At 27.1% G+C, this 16,403-nt stretch overlaps 1 protein-coding gene across 2 annotated transcripts in view; it reads right to left on the minus strand.

Moving 5' to 3' along the window:
* Nucleotides 1-16,403, minus strand: part of Oamb (Octopamine receptor in mushroom bodies) — a 190,012-nt gene that overhangs the window by 60,983 nt on the left and 112,626 nt on the right. For both annotated transcript variants that reach the window (XM_088199107.1, XM_088199108.1), the window contains exon 4: nucleotides 3,858-4,094. In XM_088199107.1, the coding sequence (XP_088055233.1) occupies nucleotides 3,858-4,094 (237 nt within the window). The remainder of the gene's footprint in view (nucleotides 1-3,857; nucleotides 4,095-16,403) is intronic.

Raw genomic sequence — 16,403 nt, forward strand, 5'->3', positions numbered from 1 at the left:
ACGTGTAGGGCGTCTGTCGAATCTGTCAGAATGTTTCGCGGGAGATACACTCTCCCGCGGGAGTTAAGTTGTTACTCCTCTTTCTTCTGCGTGATATTTTCAATTATCCCCGCAAGCAGAAGGGTCGGTTGATATAATAAGAGCATGTATGAAAACTCGGATGAAAAAATCAAATATAATTTTTTTACGACTTTACACTAGGGGACACTACGACATTACACTCCATCCCTCGTTTCCGCGAAGATTGGAAACGAGAGCAAAAAGTTATTTGGTTAAATTTTGAGTAAAAAATATAAAATATTTTTTTTCACGCTTGCTGTTTTAAATAATAATTAAACTGGCGCTTAACTTAATTTCTTAAAAAATTATATATTTTTGTTATTGGTTAAATGCCAAGGACTTTCAATTACAAAATTAATTAAGCTATTATTAAACTTCTTTTACTTTCTTGAAAATATATATTTTAAATAATATAATATTTTTATATTCAATGCTAAGTTATTCTGCTTTGTTATTTTAATATTAATTAATCTAGAAAAGGGTAATTTAAAAATTGAAATATATTTAATAAATCCTTTTTATGCTAGAATAACAATTACTTACTATTTGTGTTTATTTAAATCTTTTGAAATATGCAGTACTACAATATTTAATTCTAAATGAAATAAAAATTCCATTAATAAATTATTATTTCATTACTGACAGAGATAATCCAACATGCTTTTATGAATAAAAATATATTTCAGTGATAATCAAACACAAAATTAAATAGTATTGCATACAAAACATTATTATAAAGTTTACTAATTTATAGGATAGTAAAAATAATAACCAGTATTTTGAATGACAAATTAAAATAGCAAAGAATCGTGTTTAAGAAGCTGTTAATATATAATATAACGTTTGCAAAAAAAAATATTTTGTTTAGACATATTACTCTCTCAAGATTTACTGTCACACGTAGATATGATGAATTGCCAAAAAAACGTCAAATTGAAATTGATTGAACGCGTCACAGTATATCAATACTATAATATGACACTCTAAATTAAATATGACATAACAATTTTTCAATTTAGTGAGCATGAAAAAAAACAGCAGCTAAAAATCTATTCATTGCACTTTAAAAAAATAATTTTAATTGTTACATCTGATATGATTTTATTTAAAAGATAAAATTATATTAAAAAAAATTCTAAACATAACAACATAAAAAAATGTAATATATATTATTAAGGTCCATTTAATTTTTTGTGTCGATATGTTTTAAACCTGTTTTTTTAAATAATTAAGCTTTCAAAAAAAGTTGATAATCAATCATTTGAGACCTTTCACTTGTAGTATTTTTAATTAATTTTATATTATATATCCCTGGTACTTAAGTATTATTAGCTAATAACGATGCTCTAAATATTATGCTGTGTTATATAAAATTATAAGGCAAACATTGTTTCTTTCAGAGTTCATTATCGATATGAAAATATTGGTAATTAAGCTTTTGTGATGAGCTACAAAAGTAAATAAAAATATCGCTTGTTATGTTAACATGCTTCGTTCATGCATGCAAAAAATACGCAAATGCTGTTTAAAAACTAAAATGGAAATTCGATACTACAATAAATAAGTCCTTTTAATTTTCATATTTTAATTTACTATAAACAAATTTTATAAATAAATCCTTGAATTGATTAAATGAAATTTATTTTTACAAACTTATGTAAAAAATAAAAATTATCACTAACTACGAAATGATTTATAAAAAATATTATCTATATCTTTATAAACTTTAATGCCTGCACTACACTCTCTGGAAGTTGGCCAAGGTCGGAGAATATAGTGGGTTACTTCGGTCGAGTTCGGTTCTACCCGCTCTAAAATCTCTCGGAAGTTGTCCGAGGATACCAAGAACGGGAGTTAAAGAAAGGTAATTCAGTCGACTTGGACAGCTTCGAGCGCTTCCGAACATTGTCGGCAAAAGAACCGAAGTCGGAGCTGCTCTTTCGAGCGCGAGCGGTGAGATACTTCCCCTTTCGCTCTCTCGCGTGTTAAGTGACGAGAGTGAGAGAAATAATGATATGGTGTTTCGCAAACTGAGATAGAACGAGTAACTCGGTTCAATTTCAGTATGCGCGTAGGCGTCCTATGGTTAACAAGCATGTCAAGCGCTGCATCGTAGTCACGTGGTGATTCAACAGACTCTTACTGATATCTTTGAATATTTTAGGGCACCAAAAAGAAATAATTATATTTTTGATAGTATATTCTTTTAACATATATCCTTATTATATATTTTTTTATTTGTAATTGCAATAAGATATAAATTAAATGAAATGGGCTATAAAATTGCTATTACTTAAAATTTGATGAAAAATATATAATATATATATATATATATATATATATATATATATATATATATATATATATATATATAATAAAAAAATAAATATAAATACACCCTCAATACACTATAGAGTCATTGAAAATAAAAATGTATATATTCATTCAAGTACACAGCGGACCCAAGTGGTCCGGCTGACTTATCTTGAAGTAAGTACCTAAATAAAAATACAAATAATATAAAAATGTTTCTAGTGTTTAATAACTGTTATATAGATTTTTATATATTTTTATTAATAAACTCTGTAGTGGCATTGTATCGTATGACACTAGGGAATCACTCTTTTTTTTAGTATATAAAATATCATACATAGTTGCAGACTAAACGAGTTTTATCTTAGTGTTCATCTTGACCGTTCCACAGTCAACAGTGACAAAATAATTAGATGGGGTATTACGAGTAGAAGCCGTATATATAATACTAATTTTAAAAACGCCTTCGACAAAGTTTGTCATGGGTCATTAGTAAAAAAGTGTCAGATTTTGGTTGCTCAGATAATCTAACATAATTTATTTGAGCGATCGTAGAAAGTTTTTATTATATAACGGCTGATGATCGAAAAAAAATTTCACCCTTACAGTAATTATTTACGGATCAAACTTGAGCCCTCTGCTTCTCTCGTAATTTATTAATGACATGAATACTACAGTATCAAAATCTAGTTTTATTCTATATGCCAATGATTTAAAATTGTTAAGATACATTTATTATTCAGAAAAGCGGTCATTTTATGACCACTGTTATTTTATCGAAAATCTTTGGCGATAAATCAATAGTTATAAATTGTGAAACACTTTCGATTGATGTTTTATAATTCAATTTATACGGCAGATTTTCAGCCAATTGACAGTTTCGCCATCAATATTTTTGGTGCTTTACAAAATTTCCTCATCCAGAGGTTTGGTTGAATAAAAGTCTTGTAATAATCGTTGGGAATGTACAAAAAATTAGTTTTTCGAAAAGCCATTTCTACAACATCAAAATTGCGATCATTTGGCAAAATTAATTGTCCAGATAATTATCAATAATATCTATATTGTTATCGCTAGTCCAAACAATTTTTATCCACATTAAGGCCAATTTTAAATTTCTTTTAATACTAGAAATAGAGAAAATATAGGATAGTTAGGTACAAGAAAACAAGTACGGCCAGGGGAATAATGTACCAATTTGTATAAGTTTCCTCAATGGAATAAAAAAAAAACACCCTCATGCATTAATAAATAAATTATAATATTAAAATATTTTTTATATTCTGTTTATGATTATTTTTATATTATATGTATGCTTAGTGTATAAGTAATTAGCTATACAAGCTAAATCAATTAATAAAATTAATTTTATAACAAGTAAGTGAAATGCTTCTTAATCTGATCTAAAATTACCAGCTATTTGAGCACTTCTGAGCACTAGAGTAAATGTGTTAAAAGTACGGTAAAAATAATATTAAGCTCACCTCTCTATCCTTCCATCCGACGAGTGGTGGAAAGCAAATGACGAACGATAACACCCAAAGTGCAGCAATCAAGGCCTTCGCACGTTTTCTACTCATCAAACTGGGATATCTCACTGGTCTAGCTACGGCCACATATCGGTCCAGCGAAATTGCACATAGATTCAGAATGGATGCTGTGCACATCCACACGTCCACTGCTAACCACACCGAACACCACACGTCGCCGAAGATCCACACCTATAACAATATATAGAATAATATTTAATGAACAGCAAATATTTATATTCTAAAATCAATAAAAAATGTTTTTTATATGAATCTAATACAATATAATTATATCATAAAAAACATGCATGCTTTAACTTTGCTAGTTATAAAATTTAACGAGAACTATATAATCCACATATATAACGGCACGGAACGTAATACGAAAAGTTTATTTTATTCCCGGTGCACTTAAAAAAGTTTTTACGTCTTTTGAATATATAATGTTATTAATGGCGCAACTGAAAAAGAGCAATCTTTCGATCTAAATTTATTTATACGTATAAAGATCGGAGAAGAATGGTAGCAATTTGTGCGGCAACAAACAACTATTCACGGTTCGAGTCTTTGTTTGTTTGCCCTATGCCTTAGCCCTTTCTCCGTAATTTAGACGGGCCTTACTTTAACACATCAATGCTATTTGCTAAATCGAATCAATATATTCAAGATAAGGGATTGCGTTTAGCTTTCGTAATTAACTGCGGTATTGCGTCGCTATAATTGCTATAGACACTTGTGGTATTTGCGTCACAATGATTTCTGCAGAATAAAATAAAAAATAAATACGATTTCCCAGATTTCCGTTCAAGACGGGTTTTCATAATAGAACCGATAGGAAAAACACTCTGGCATTGTTTGGCGAAAATTATTCGAGATTCTGCGCGAGAAGTTGTTCCGAACAATCAAACCCATGAGACGCGAATCAAGTCATTATTTTTTAAGCTTATTAAATATATGTTTGTTTGAACCAAAATATGTTTTAAAATCAAATATTACATTTAATACATAAACAAGGAACAAGCGCCATATTACATTTATGGTTTTATTATTGTGATACATAAAACATATAAAATATATAAGAAGCTTAATTTTATTAATATAAAACCGATTATTTTCTTAAAAATATTTTACATTATTTTAAAAATATTATTGGGCTCTAAGTTTTTTAATGGCTGTGTGGATGGTTTAATTGATAAATTTAGAGATTCCGAAAACGAGAAAATTACTATTAATTATAAAATAAAATAGTGTTTTCATCCATTATGAATTTAGAGATTTTTAACAAATAAATATTATCGGTAAGCATTTTTATTTGTGGATTTTTAATAAAAAAAATCTCATTGAATGTGTGATAAATTAATTAAAAGTGTCTCAAGGAGTTTTTAATGTAATATTGTTTCTTATGCTTTGTTAAAAAGTATTACAAACAATTTACAAATTAAATATTGATAAATTCCGAGCATCTCATTGATCAGTCTAATTTATGATTACATGTTTACTTTCAGCTTCGTCTTTCTTGCTTCATTTTTTATTTTATTTGATGAAATTGAAATTCCAAATTATACGTTAATTTCCACAAAATTGAATACACAGTCCCTTCTCTTTCTCTACAAATTTTCACTCAAAAATGAATTTACTTCATAATGCGCGCTCAGATATTGCACGCGCCCCTCAAAAAGGTTAATCTCTCGCTTAGTTTAATAATTTCGTAACAAAACCGCCCATACGTTATGTGTGATACGTGAATTGAATTTATTTTTGCGTTCCAATTACGCCTACGCGAAAATTTACATTTTTTTATATATAAACTAATATAATCCAATTTACCATATTAATAAAATCAACTCTGTACCCATTTTGAAACGGAGCAAATTTTTCAGCGAAAAATATAATGGTGTATTTAAGAGAAGTTGCGTTTCATTGTATTTCTTTGGGTATCATGATGAACATTTATTTTACAACAAACAAAAATATAAATAATACACGTTTTTCACATCCTTTAATGTTTATCCATTAATATAATACATTTGTGTATAAAAGTACCCAATTTTTTTATTTGATATAAGCATAAAAAAGTTTCAGATGTATAGTGTAAATATGAGCGAATTTATGAACTGCCTAATATTTATTTATTTTTATTATATATCATTTTATGTGAAAGCTTAAATTGTGTGTTATTATTGATCGATGTACGTATGACATAAAGTAGTCGTTAAGTTGATAAACTATATTAATTTGGAAAAGCATTTACTTTTTCTTTGATGTAATGTGGGGTCATAACATCATATTATATTTATCAATACAGAGATAAGATAACATTATTTATATAACATATATGATGTCTCATTTTTTATGGCATCCATAATTCTTACCGCCGAAATAGTTGATTAAATAAAAAGATAAAATTTGTTTTATAACGTTAGAAATGTTTTAAACTATTCTATATAATACAAAAATAATTATAAAATGCAAGAAAAAAGATTGTAAATAAAATAAAAAAAAATAAATATATATATAAAGCTAATTTGCTAATTTATATCTCTGCATTAAGAAAACATTAACATATTATTATAAAGATCTACGTTATTCATTAAACTGTATGCAGAAAAGCAGTTAAATCGGATAAAATTCATGTTCAATGTTCCAAAGCTACTCAAAAAAACTAATATGCGAATTTTAATCAAACTATTGGTTTACTATCTTAAATATGAATCAGTATAATTAAGAAAAATACTCTTCTAAGCTATCGATGCAATTATACACCTATATTGTATAAGTTTTTACGATGACTTTAGAAATCATCTTAACTAAAATAATTTGCTAATTTATACACATGCTTTGATAAGCACTTATGAAACACATTTGATGTCACATCATATAAGTCTTGCAAAATAATTACTTATTTATGCCAAAAGACTGAAGACCGATTAAAATCGCTGAAACTGAATATTATCCTCAAAATTGTTTTATATTTCGGTTTTTGTATTTATACATTTTTATAAATGTGTTGCGCTGTTTTGTTGGCGCTATTTTGCACTGCGCCGTTTTGTTACGGAGTTGTTTGATGGTTTAATTATTTTTACTACACATCTGCTGTAATTGATCTCTAAGATTTTATAAAGCTATAGTTTATTTATATATTTTAGTTTCTTGTGCTCACTTGATTTCGAATATTTGCTTATGTCAAACATCATCAATAATAAAGTTGTGACAGCAAATAAAGACAAATTACTAGACGTGTTCTCTTCTAGCGCTTGTTTAATTCATGCGGAACACTATACAGCTTATTTAACTTGTCGATTAATTTTAATTGGTTCAACATTCTTGGAAAAGTGACGTTAAGCCTAAGTGTTAATTCACGCGTAGTTTGAGATATATCCGCTTTCACCACAGCTTTAAGCTCATTATTACTGGTCTTAAGTCGCTCACGTGGTTTATTTTCAAGAGTTAAATGGAACTTCTTAAACCATGGATGTACATCAGGATTATCAGTTACACTCTAGCAAAGTATATTACTGACGTTACATTGAATCCACGATGGAAATCAGCAAAATTTGATCCGAAAAAAAATTAAATTATAATCACAAACCAAATCTAATATGCAATAAAACTTTTTGCTAATGTAATTAGCTGATACTTTTAATTACATTAGCAAATAAGATCATTTGAATAACAGAGCCATCCAAATTGTACATTAAAACATCAACTAAAATTATTTTAAGAAAGTGCATTTTACTAACGACAAAAGAGATTCGCTAAAAGTCAACGTCATATTCGCCAAGAAAACATTAACACAAATATTATGTGATAAAAAATGTGATTTTCATCTATAATTTTATTGCTTTTAATACTCAAAAGCTTTTGAAAACCAATTTACTTTTGTTTGATGTATTTTTTCGTTATTGGATATTTTCTTATTATAAAAAGGTTATTGGATATTTTGTTGTTACAAATATATAAAAATATAATTTATTTGTATGTAAAATTATGCACTTATTTCAGAACTGTAATTTAAAAAAAAATACGTTTAGTTATATTGTTATTGAATATTCGCATCACCTACACAAGGTTTATCGATTTTTGCATAACTAATTCAAGGACTCAGAAGAAACATGACATATTTGTAAATAGCGCATAAAAGTTGTTAGTGTCTTTCTAAAGATTGATAACGCCGAAATTATATGTATCGATAAAAAAATAGATCGATTATAATAAAAAATATATACGTACTAGCAAAAAATCTGATACATTGTTATGATGTAAAAAAAACGATTTGTATATAAAAATTAACTATAATTATGATTACAAATTAAAAACTCAATATACAATATTAATAGTTGATAATCGGAAAAATAAGATCTTTTCAAAAAATACCAATACTGTATTTTAATTCAGTGTCTAAATCGAGAGTTTGTGGTTCTGTTGTAACTATTATTTTTTGTGAAAATAGTCTTTAAATGTATATTATTTTATATATTTAGGTATGAATATTAAAGGAAATATTTCATTAACGCTCTGCTGAATGTTTTGACAGATTGAACACAGTACGTCAGATAACTTCTGATCAGATAATGAAAATGTTTGTCGGTAACGGAAATGCCAAACTCGATGATGGATAATGATAAACACGTTGATTAGAATTAATTCGATTTGTCATTCAATAATATTTATACTTTTAAGTTTGAAGAACATATTGTACAAAAATCATAAATATTGTCGCGTTTGTTTTTCCTCTACATTTTTTACCGTAAATTGTTTTTTTTTACCATAAAATGAACAAAGCGAAATAAACGCAAGTAATTCTCAAGAGACGTTTTCAACGGTTGCCGGTTTACCAAGGAGCAATCTTTCATAGTAACCGAGAGAAAAATAAAAATAAAACACCATACACATCCATGTACATTTGTACATATTACACATATACAAAATACAAAGCTGGCCATAAGTCGCCATTTAATAAATAGCATGTTTTTAGTTTTTCTGTAACAATATATATTTTTATTTTAACTGTATATAGAAAACGAGTTCATTTTCTTTTGCTCAACAAAAGCTCTATAACGCTTTGTCTAAATCCAGAGCTTTGATGTACACACAATTCTTCATTTAACATGAAACTAATATTTTTAATATTTATAGACATATACTTCATATACTTCTATAGACAAATATTGCTAAAAAATAAATAAAAAGTTATGTCTAGATTTCATTGAAAGGCAAAGTAATTTTAAATTAGTTCTGAGAAAAATTGTTTAGCAGCTCAAAATTTAGTAGCAAAAAACATTCTTATTTTGCTTGGAAAATTGTTACCATAGTTCAAATATTGAACCATTAATTAATTAATAATCGTATAAAATTAAAGCATAGTTTAAAAGAGAAACAATATATTTAAATATTTACCCCTAGCTTAAAAAAATATTTGATATTCTTGTTTCGTAACACTTTAGATCAAATCTCAAGCATACATTACTTTATAAAATGTACACAACTGACGTGTATTGAATTTTTACTCATTGAGAAAATGCGCTTATTTGTAGCATATATAGTAGTTGTACAAAATATTAATTCTAAAAGGGGAAGGGTTTCAAAAATTTCCGGCGACCTCAATTGTCGTAATTGGTCGTAAATTAGAAGAGGTTCTGCGAGTTTCGCTGAAAATTGCTGTAAAATTTCACTGAATTACTGCAAAAATTCTTTGAGTTTGCACATCAAGATTTTAATTATAAAGTGAGAGAATTAACGCCACACTTTGATATTACATCATACAGTGATGCCACAAAAGCTCGATTGCATGTGAATTTCAGAATTGAAAAGTAATTGCTTTCGGTCAGTAAAAACACAAATAAAATTAACTGAGACTTTGGGTTTATCACTTTGGGATGCATAAAAAAATTATAGCGGCGACATAAAACTGGAACATAAAGTTTTTTGCGTTACATAAAATTATATAATAAAATATGGAATGCCAAGGTGGGCCCGGATCATTTGCATTTGAATCCCAAATGCGACCATTGTGGCGCACTTTCCATTTTGAATTTTCGCTTCAAAGTTTACAGTTGCGCAGGTGAAAAATAAAATGATATTTTTATAGCGAGCAAACTGAAAATAAGAGTTTAATATGTGTTTACTCGGAAATAGAGAGAAGTATTCTAAGCATATTATTTTATGTTTCAATGCATTTTCAAAGTAAATATAGTGTTGAAAATAACAATGGTTGCAACAGAAGTTTATGGACAGGAGTTATCTTTCAATAGTATTTGTAATATTTAATAAAAATATGATATTGTATTTAAAAATGCTCTACTTAAAGTGATGAATACATTATTCATGTATTTAGTTACATTGATTAAGATTAAAACATACATTTTTACATGTACATACATTACATATAAATGTCTCATAGAAAGTATTAAAATATATGTCAGGCATTAGAAACATTAGCAGAATCAAATCAACTCATGAAATATAATTTAAATCTATTATTACATAAATCTAGAATAATAAAAGATTGAAAAAGTACTGTTGTTACGATTATGTATTATTAAAAATCATATGATAAAATTTTATTATTTATTTATTATTTATTTATTTTATTTTATTAATTTATTTAGCTAAATAGCTAATCTTTACATCTAACAAATTTAGTAAACATATATAAAAAATATATAAAAAATACATAACAGAAAGAAAAAATAAAAATATACAATAATAAAGACTTAATATTATAATTTATTTCTATATGTACGAAGGTGTTTTTTTATTCCATTTATGAAACCCGTTATATTTTTGCTGTTTCGGATTTCTCTTGGAAGAATATTATATAAATCAAAACCTCCGTACATAACTCCCCTAGCCGTACTCGTTTTCTTATATTTAATTATCTTTAAATTTTCTCTATTTCTAGTATTATATTTATGTACATCTTTATTTCTTATTAAATACTTATTAAAATATTCTAGTAACATATTATTTTCTAACTTATATATAAATACTAAAACATTCATACTCAATATTTCTTGAACATTCAACCATTCTAATCTATCAATCATACTTTTACAATTAGTTAATCTATTTTTATTTAGGATTACTCTCATTGCCCTATTTTGTAATTTTTGCAACATTTGTTTGTCTAATTTATTTAACATATTTAATAGTGTTGCACAATAATTAAAATATGGCAATATTATACTATTGTAAATTATTTTTTTTGTATTTATACTTAATATATTTCTTAATCTAGATAATAAACCTATTTTTCTACTAATTTTTTTTAATATGTAATTACAATGTTCTTTAAAATTTAATTTTGTATCAACAATTACTCCTAAATATTTTATATTATCCACTATTTCTATACTAGAGTTATTTATTACTATTTTGGTACTATTATCTAACACATTTTTATAATTAATAAACATACATTTAGTTTTATTCTCATTTAATTTAAGTACATTTTCCTTTAACCATATTTCTAATATACTTAATTCATTATTTAAATTATTTACAATTTCTTTAATGTTATCACCAATGCAATACATTAATGTGTCATCCACAAATAGATGAATTATACATTTTTTCACGTTATTAACTATATCATTAATATACAAAACAAATAACAATGGTCCCAATTTAGACCCTTGTGGTACTCCATAAGACACTAATTTCTCTTCAGAATATACATTATTTATTTTAACTTTTTGTTTTCTTTTATATAAGTAATTATTAAACCATCTTAAAACTATATCACTTATACCTATACTCTCCAATTTCTTTAACATTATTTTTCTGTCTATTGTTTCGAAGACTCTCTTGAAATTCAAGAAAACTGCTCCAATGATTTTGTTTGTATCCTTAGCCAACAGCCAATCATTTATCACTACTTGTAATGCAGTTTCAGTGGAATGCTTTTCTCTGAATCCCGATTGTTGTTCATTTGAACTACTCGCATTATATTTAGGATCTATAAGATCCTTTAAGAGTCAATAAAACGATTTTGCTCCCTTGCTTTTTTAAATAAAAGACTTTTAAAAATATTTCACTACTATCACGTACTTATTTAACAGCTTATGTTCCTTGCTTATTGATCAAGAAGTCGAGGGATAGTAGTATTTGTAGACTTAAAATACACATGAGTTTGGTCTAAACTCGAATCCAACGGAGCTTACTCCAAATCGACACATGTGATAGATATTTTAAGAAAAGCAACAACTTTCACTTCAATCGTCAGTAATGGCACAGTCAAGCAAATATTTTAAATCATGAGAAACGAGTTTAATTGATCTTTGAGACTAATTTAAGATTTTACTTGAATAATATACCAAAATATACATTTATTACATAAATGCTGTTTTAATTTCAAATTAAATATTAAAGATAAATACATATACAAAACACAGGTACCATTCAATATATCCATTTTAAACAAAATCATACGTACATTTATATTTTCATTGACTTTTATTATGAGATATGGGCAATAGAAATGCGAATATAATTTAAGCTAAAAATGAAAAACATTTACCGGCTGTACAAATTTGTACGATAAATTTTAATTCATATATAATAATTTACGCTGTGACTGGTGCGTGGTAAATTTTTTAAGTAATCTTAGCAACTTAACGTGATGGACTGTCTGGACCAAATATGACAAAAGAAATGGAAAAGCTTTCATATGTTAGTCTAGATATCTAGGTTCTTATGTGCATATTTTTGCTTTGCTATTTATCTTTACTGTATTTTAAATTGTAATGTAACGAATCAAAAATAATGCGCAATAAATGATTTAATTAATGCGTAGATAAGTAAGTTTTCTTTGGTGGTGTTCCTGCTCATACATTGTCAGAAAATTAAAATAAGAGCAAATATAATTTTTATTCTAGTTTCTTAAAACAAATCACAGAAAAAAAAAATTTAAAAGAAAAATTGCACAGGAAAAGAAATTTTAGTGTCATATCGCTAGCTTATTATCGTTTGTTTAAATCAGGGGTCAGAAAACTAGGGCCGGCAGGCTAAATCTGGCTCTCTTCTTATATTAATCTAACCGGCGAGCTAAGAATAGATTTACATTTTCAAACCCAATAAAATTTTAAAATATGCGTTATATAACGGAACGACCAACCGTCAAATTAAGGAGTTGTGAGGTATGACCAAATGTGTTGATCCTATTGCTTTGCATGTAACACTTTTTGTGGATATTCATAATGTTACTAGCAAAACAGAAAAAGAAGAGTGTGAATTATTTTTGAGTCAAATTAGGTTACGAATATACTTAAATAATGCAACATATATTGTCATTACCAGACCAAGCACTCGACACAATATTTAAGACTTGCATAAAAGCAACGATTAAAAGTAAAACAGAATTTTTCATCACAACTCGTTTTTTTGTAAAAATAAAATAGAAATGTGGGCGTGTTACTAAAGTCAGTCGCGACTAACATATTTATTAATTAATAAAAAAAAGGTTATTATTGCTAGGATATTTATATTTTTTTATATTTATTTTAAGCAAACAGTCGCTGGAAAGATTAAGCACATTGTGAGTAACATCAATAGCCAATTAAATAACAAGGCTAATGATTTCGAGTGATTTTTGATGGCTTTATCTAGTGGTTTTAAATTTTTTTTGCTGTTATCCAGTGACTATAGAATAGGATTTAATTAATAATCTGCATTGAACAACTACGGACAAAACTATCATTAACAAAGTTCAATCAAAAGTGAAATTGCCAAATTTGTCATATCATATGGTAGAAAAATATGTACAAAACGGGTTAAGGTTTTGTTGGAAAAATATGAGACACGTATAAATGCAAGGTTTTCAAAGTCTTTGATTATGCATTATTTTATTTACTAGTGGGTAATTTGTGGAAAATATTTTTTTCTATCGTGAACTTAACCGTCGTCAGTTTCGTGACTTTTTTTATTGAAAATGGAAACCGAATATCGTTTAAATGCCTATGTTTTATTGGGAAACCTAATTAAAATTATTTTTTTCTCAAGCCCTCAGCCAGTATCATTGAATACTTACGTGGCTTTGGAAATTGGCATTCGCTGCAGATGGTATGATATTTCTTAACTAATTAAACTCAAAACTCTAAGTAAAAACAGTGATCATATATCAAACTTACACTGCAGTAAAGTAATTTTGAAGACAATTGGTATTTATCATGGTGTCAAAAATTTAATATCAAGTAAAATCTCTACCCTTATATAAATTTGTAGAACATATCTAACAGCTTTATTTGCGTCCCAATGAAAGTGCAAAATACATTTCAATTTTACCTTCAATTGGAAGTGATTTATCTGCAAAGTGATGACACATTAGAAGGTAAATTCTATGAAAATAAATTAACATAATTCTCGGGGCGACGAATATGGTCAGATAAAATCATCGGCTCATGGTATAAGACAGCATCTATATGAAAAGACATTGTTAAAGATGAAGTACGAAAAAATCATAATTTCGGGTTAGCACTAACAGAAGATGATTTGCAATATATTTTGCCGATAGGAAAATATGAACTTCGAACCACAGTTTGATGAAATGTTATCTCAAAAAAGCAATTCCATTTTTTTACAAGTAAAGCTTTCTACTATAGACACGTTTTCCAGCAATTTGCGATAGATGCCATATTTTATAATATATTTGAATAGATAAAATATGCAGATAGAAAAAATTACGTTTTAATGAAGTACACAAATATCTTGATCTGCCGAGCTTAAATGTTATTGATCTGGCCCTTCATAAATAATTATCCTACCCCAGTTTTATAGTAAAGTCTTCAATTAATAATTTTTATTAGAAACATCGAATTGTTTGAAATCAAAATGTTTATTATATGTATATAATAAACTGTTTAACCATAAGAGTAACCCATAAGTACGTTATAGAGTAGTATTTGAAATTACTATTTGAATGTCATTGTTAAATCTGAATTACTGTGTAACGTATAAAATACACACATACGTGGTATTTGGTTCAGTTATTTACTGTCGATGAATATACACGAATTGCAAACATAATTGCATTAAGCTGCTTGGGAATCACTCCATATAATTAATTGTATTGCCAGAGTGATAGGGTCATCTGTTAAACTGTATACAGCATATTAATGAGCATTAGTTCTGCCGATGTAACCGATATACAAGGTATTGCGGAATCTATCCATCACACAACACACCAATTTTACAGCCTACGTTAACGTATTGACGTTTTCGCGTGCGTGACGCGAAAATACATTATATACTACAGTGTGTGAAAAAATAAAATTCAAAATAAATAAAGAATTTTTTTCTTTTATGGATGCCATGATCGTTTTCAGGCTTTAGTGTAAGTCTCCAATTTTGATTCAGAGCGGTGAAGAGAGAGATAAACCGCAATGCTGCGGATGTTGAAAATGTACGAATATTGCAAGGATTTACTCGATAGATTTTCTGAAAAATTTATCTGGCTATTTTTATTGGATGAAACATAAGAATTTAGAGCATTAAACTAAAAGTACTTTTAGTATTGATAATATTTTTTTTCTAATTTTTTTATATATAGTATGTATATTGCTTTTAACCAAAACTCAAAATTTTATCGAAAAATTATTAATACAGTATAATTTTACATATATATAAAATCATGTTTTATTTATTGCTATCAAGGTTCAGGATAAAATTTATACTAGTCACTTTTTTGCTTGGCGCACTGTACAAAAGAAAAAATACGCCTTTCATCGTGACGCTCAACTTATTAACGACATGATCATTACGATCAAGTTTTTCCCGTTGTGTGGTGAAAATAAATGACCTTGCCGACCTTCGCTATTGATAAAGGTCTATAATGGGTTCGTAAGCAACAATATTCGCTATTCATAATGATCGGACAATGTGAACGCACGAAAGCTTTGATTTGCGTAAGCTAATAATATAATAAATAAACTGTGATAAAATTTAATGCTCCAAAATTTTTTTTTTATTAAAAACTTAAAATAATTTAATCGAAAAGCTAAAATTTTTATATTATTTTTTAAGTATAACTTGCTTGATATTTTAAAATATTTATATTATGGATATTTTTATTACTAAACTCACTAATTGAGCAAAGATCTAATATGATAAATTGACACTTTTTCGATAAGCAGAATTGTGACAGGCGTGAAAAATTTATTTAAAGTGATCCAATTTATCAGCGAATTTTCATAAACGATTTTATAATAATTATACAAAAACTTCATTATTAATTACCGATTTTCTTTGGATATGTCATTGAAAATTAAATTGTTTTACAATATACGAGTAAATGTAAAAGCTTTTTAAGTGGATATATTGATTGAATAAATGTATACATAAACGTAACATTTTTTTTTACAAAGATATAATACCTTGATTTACATGTACATTTAAATATTAAAAAATCAGTTTTTTAATTCAGTTTACAGTCAATCGTGTTTTGGTACTAAAAAATAAAATACTAATTTTGTTATATTAGTATATTTAAAATAAAATTTCTCCATA

Source organism: Plectrocnemia conspersa, unplaced genomic scaffold, assembly GCF_051122295.1.
Source record: "Plectrocnemia conspersa isolate PC_06_02 unplaced genomic scaffold, ASM5112229v1 ptg000012l, whole genome shotgun sequence".
Taxonomy (NCBI): domain Eukaryota; kingdom Metazoa; phylum Arthropoda; class Insecta; order Trichoptera; family Polycentropodidae; genus Plectrocnemia; species Plectrocnemia conspersa.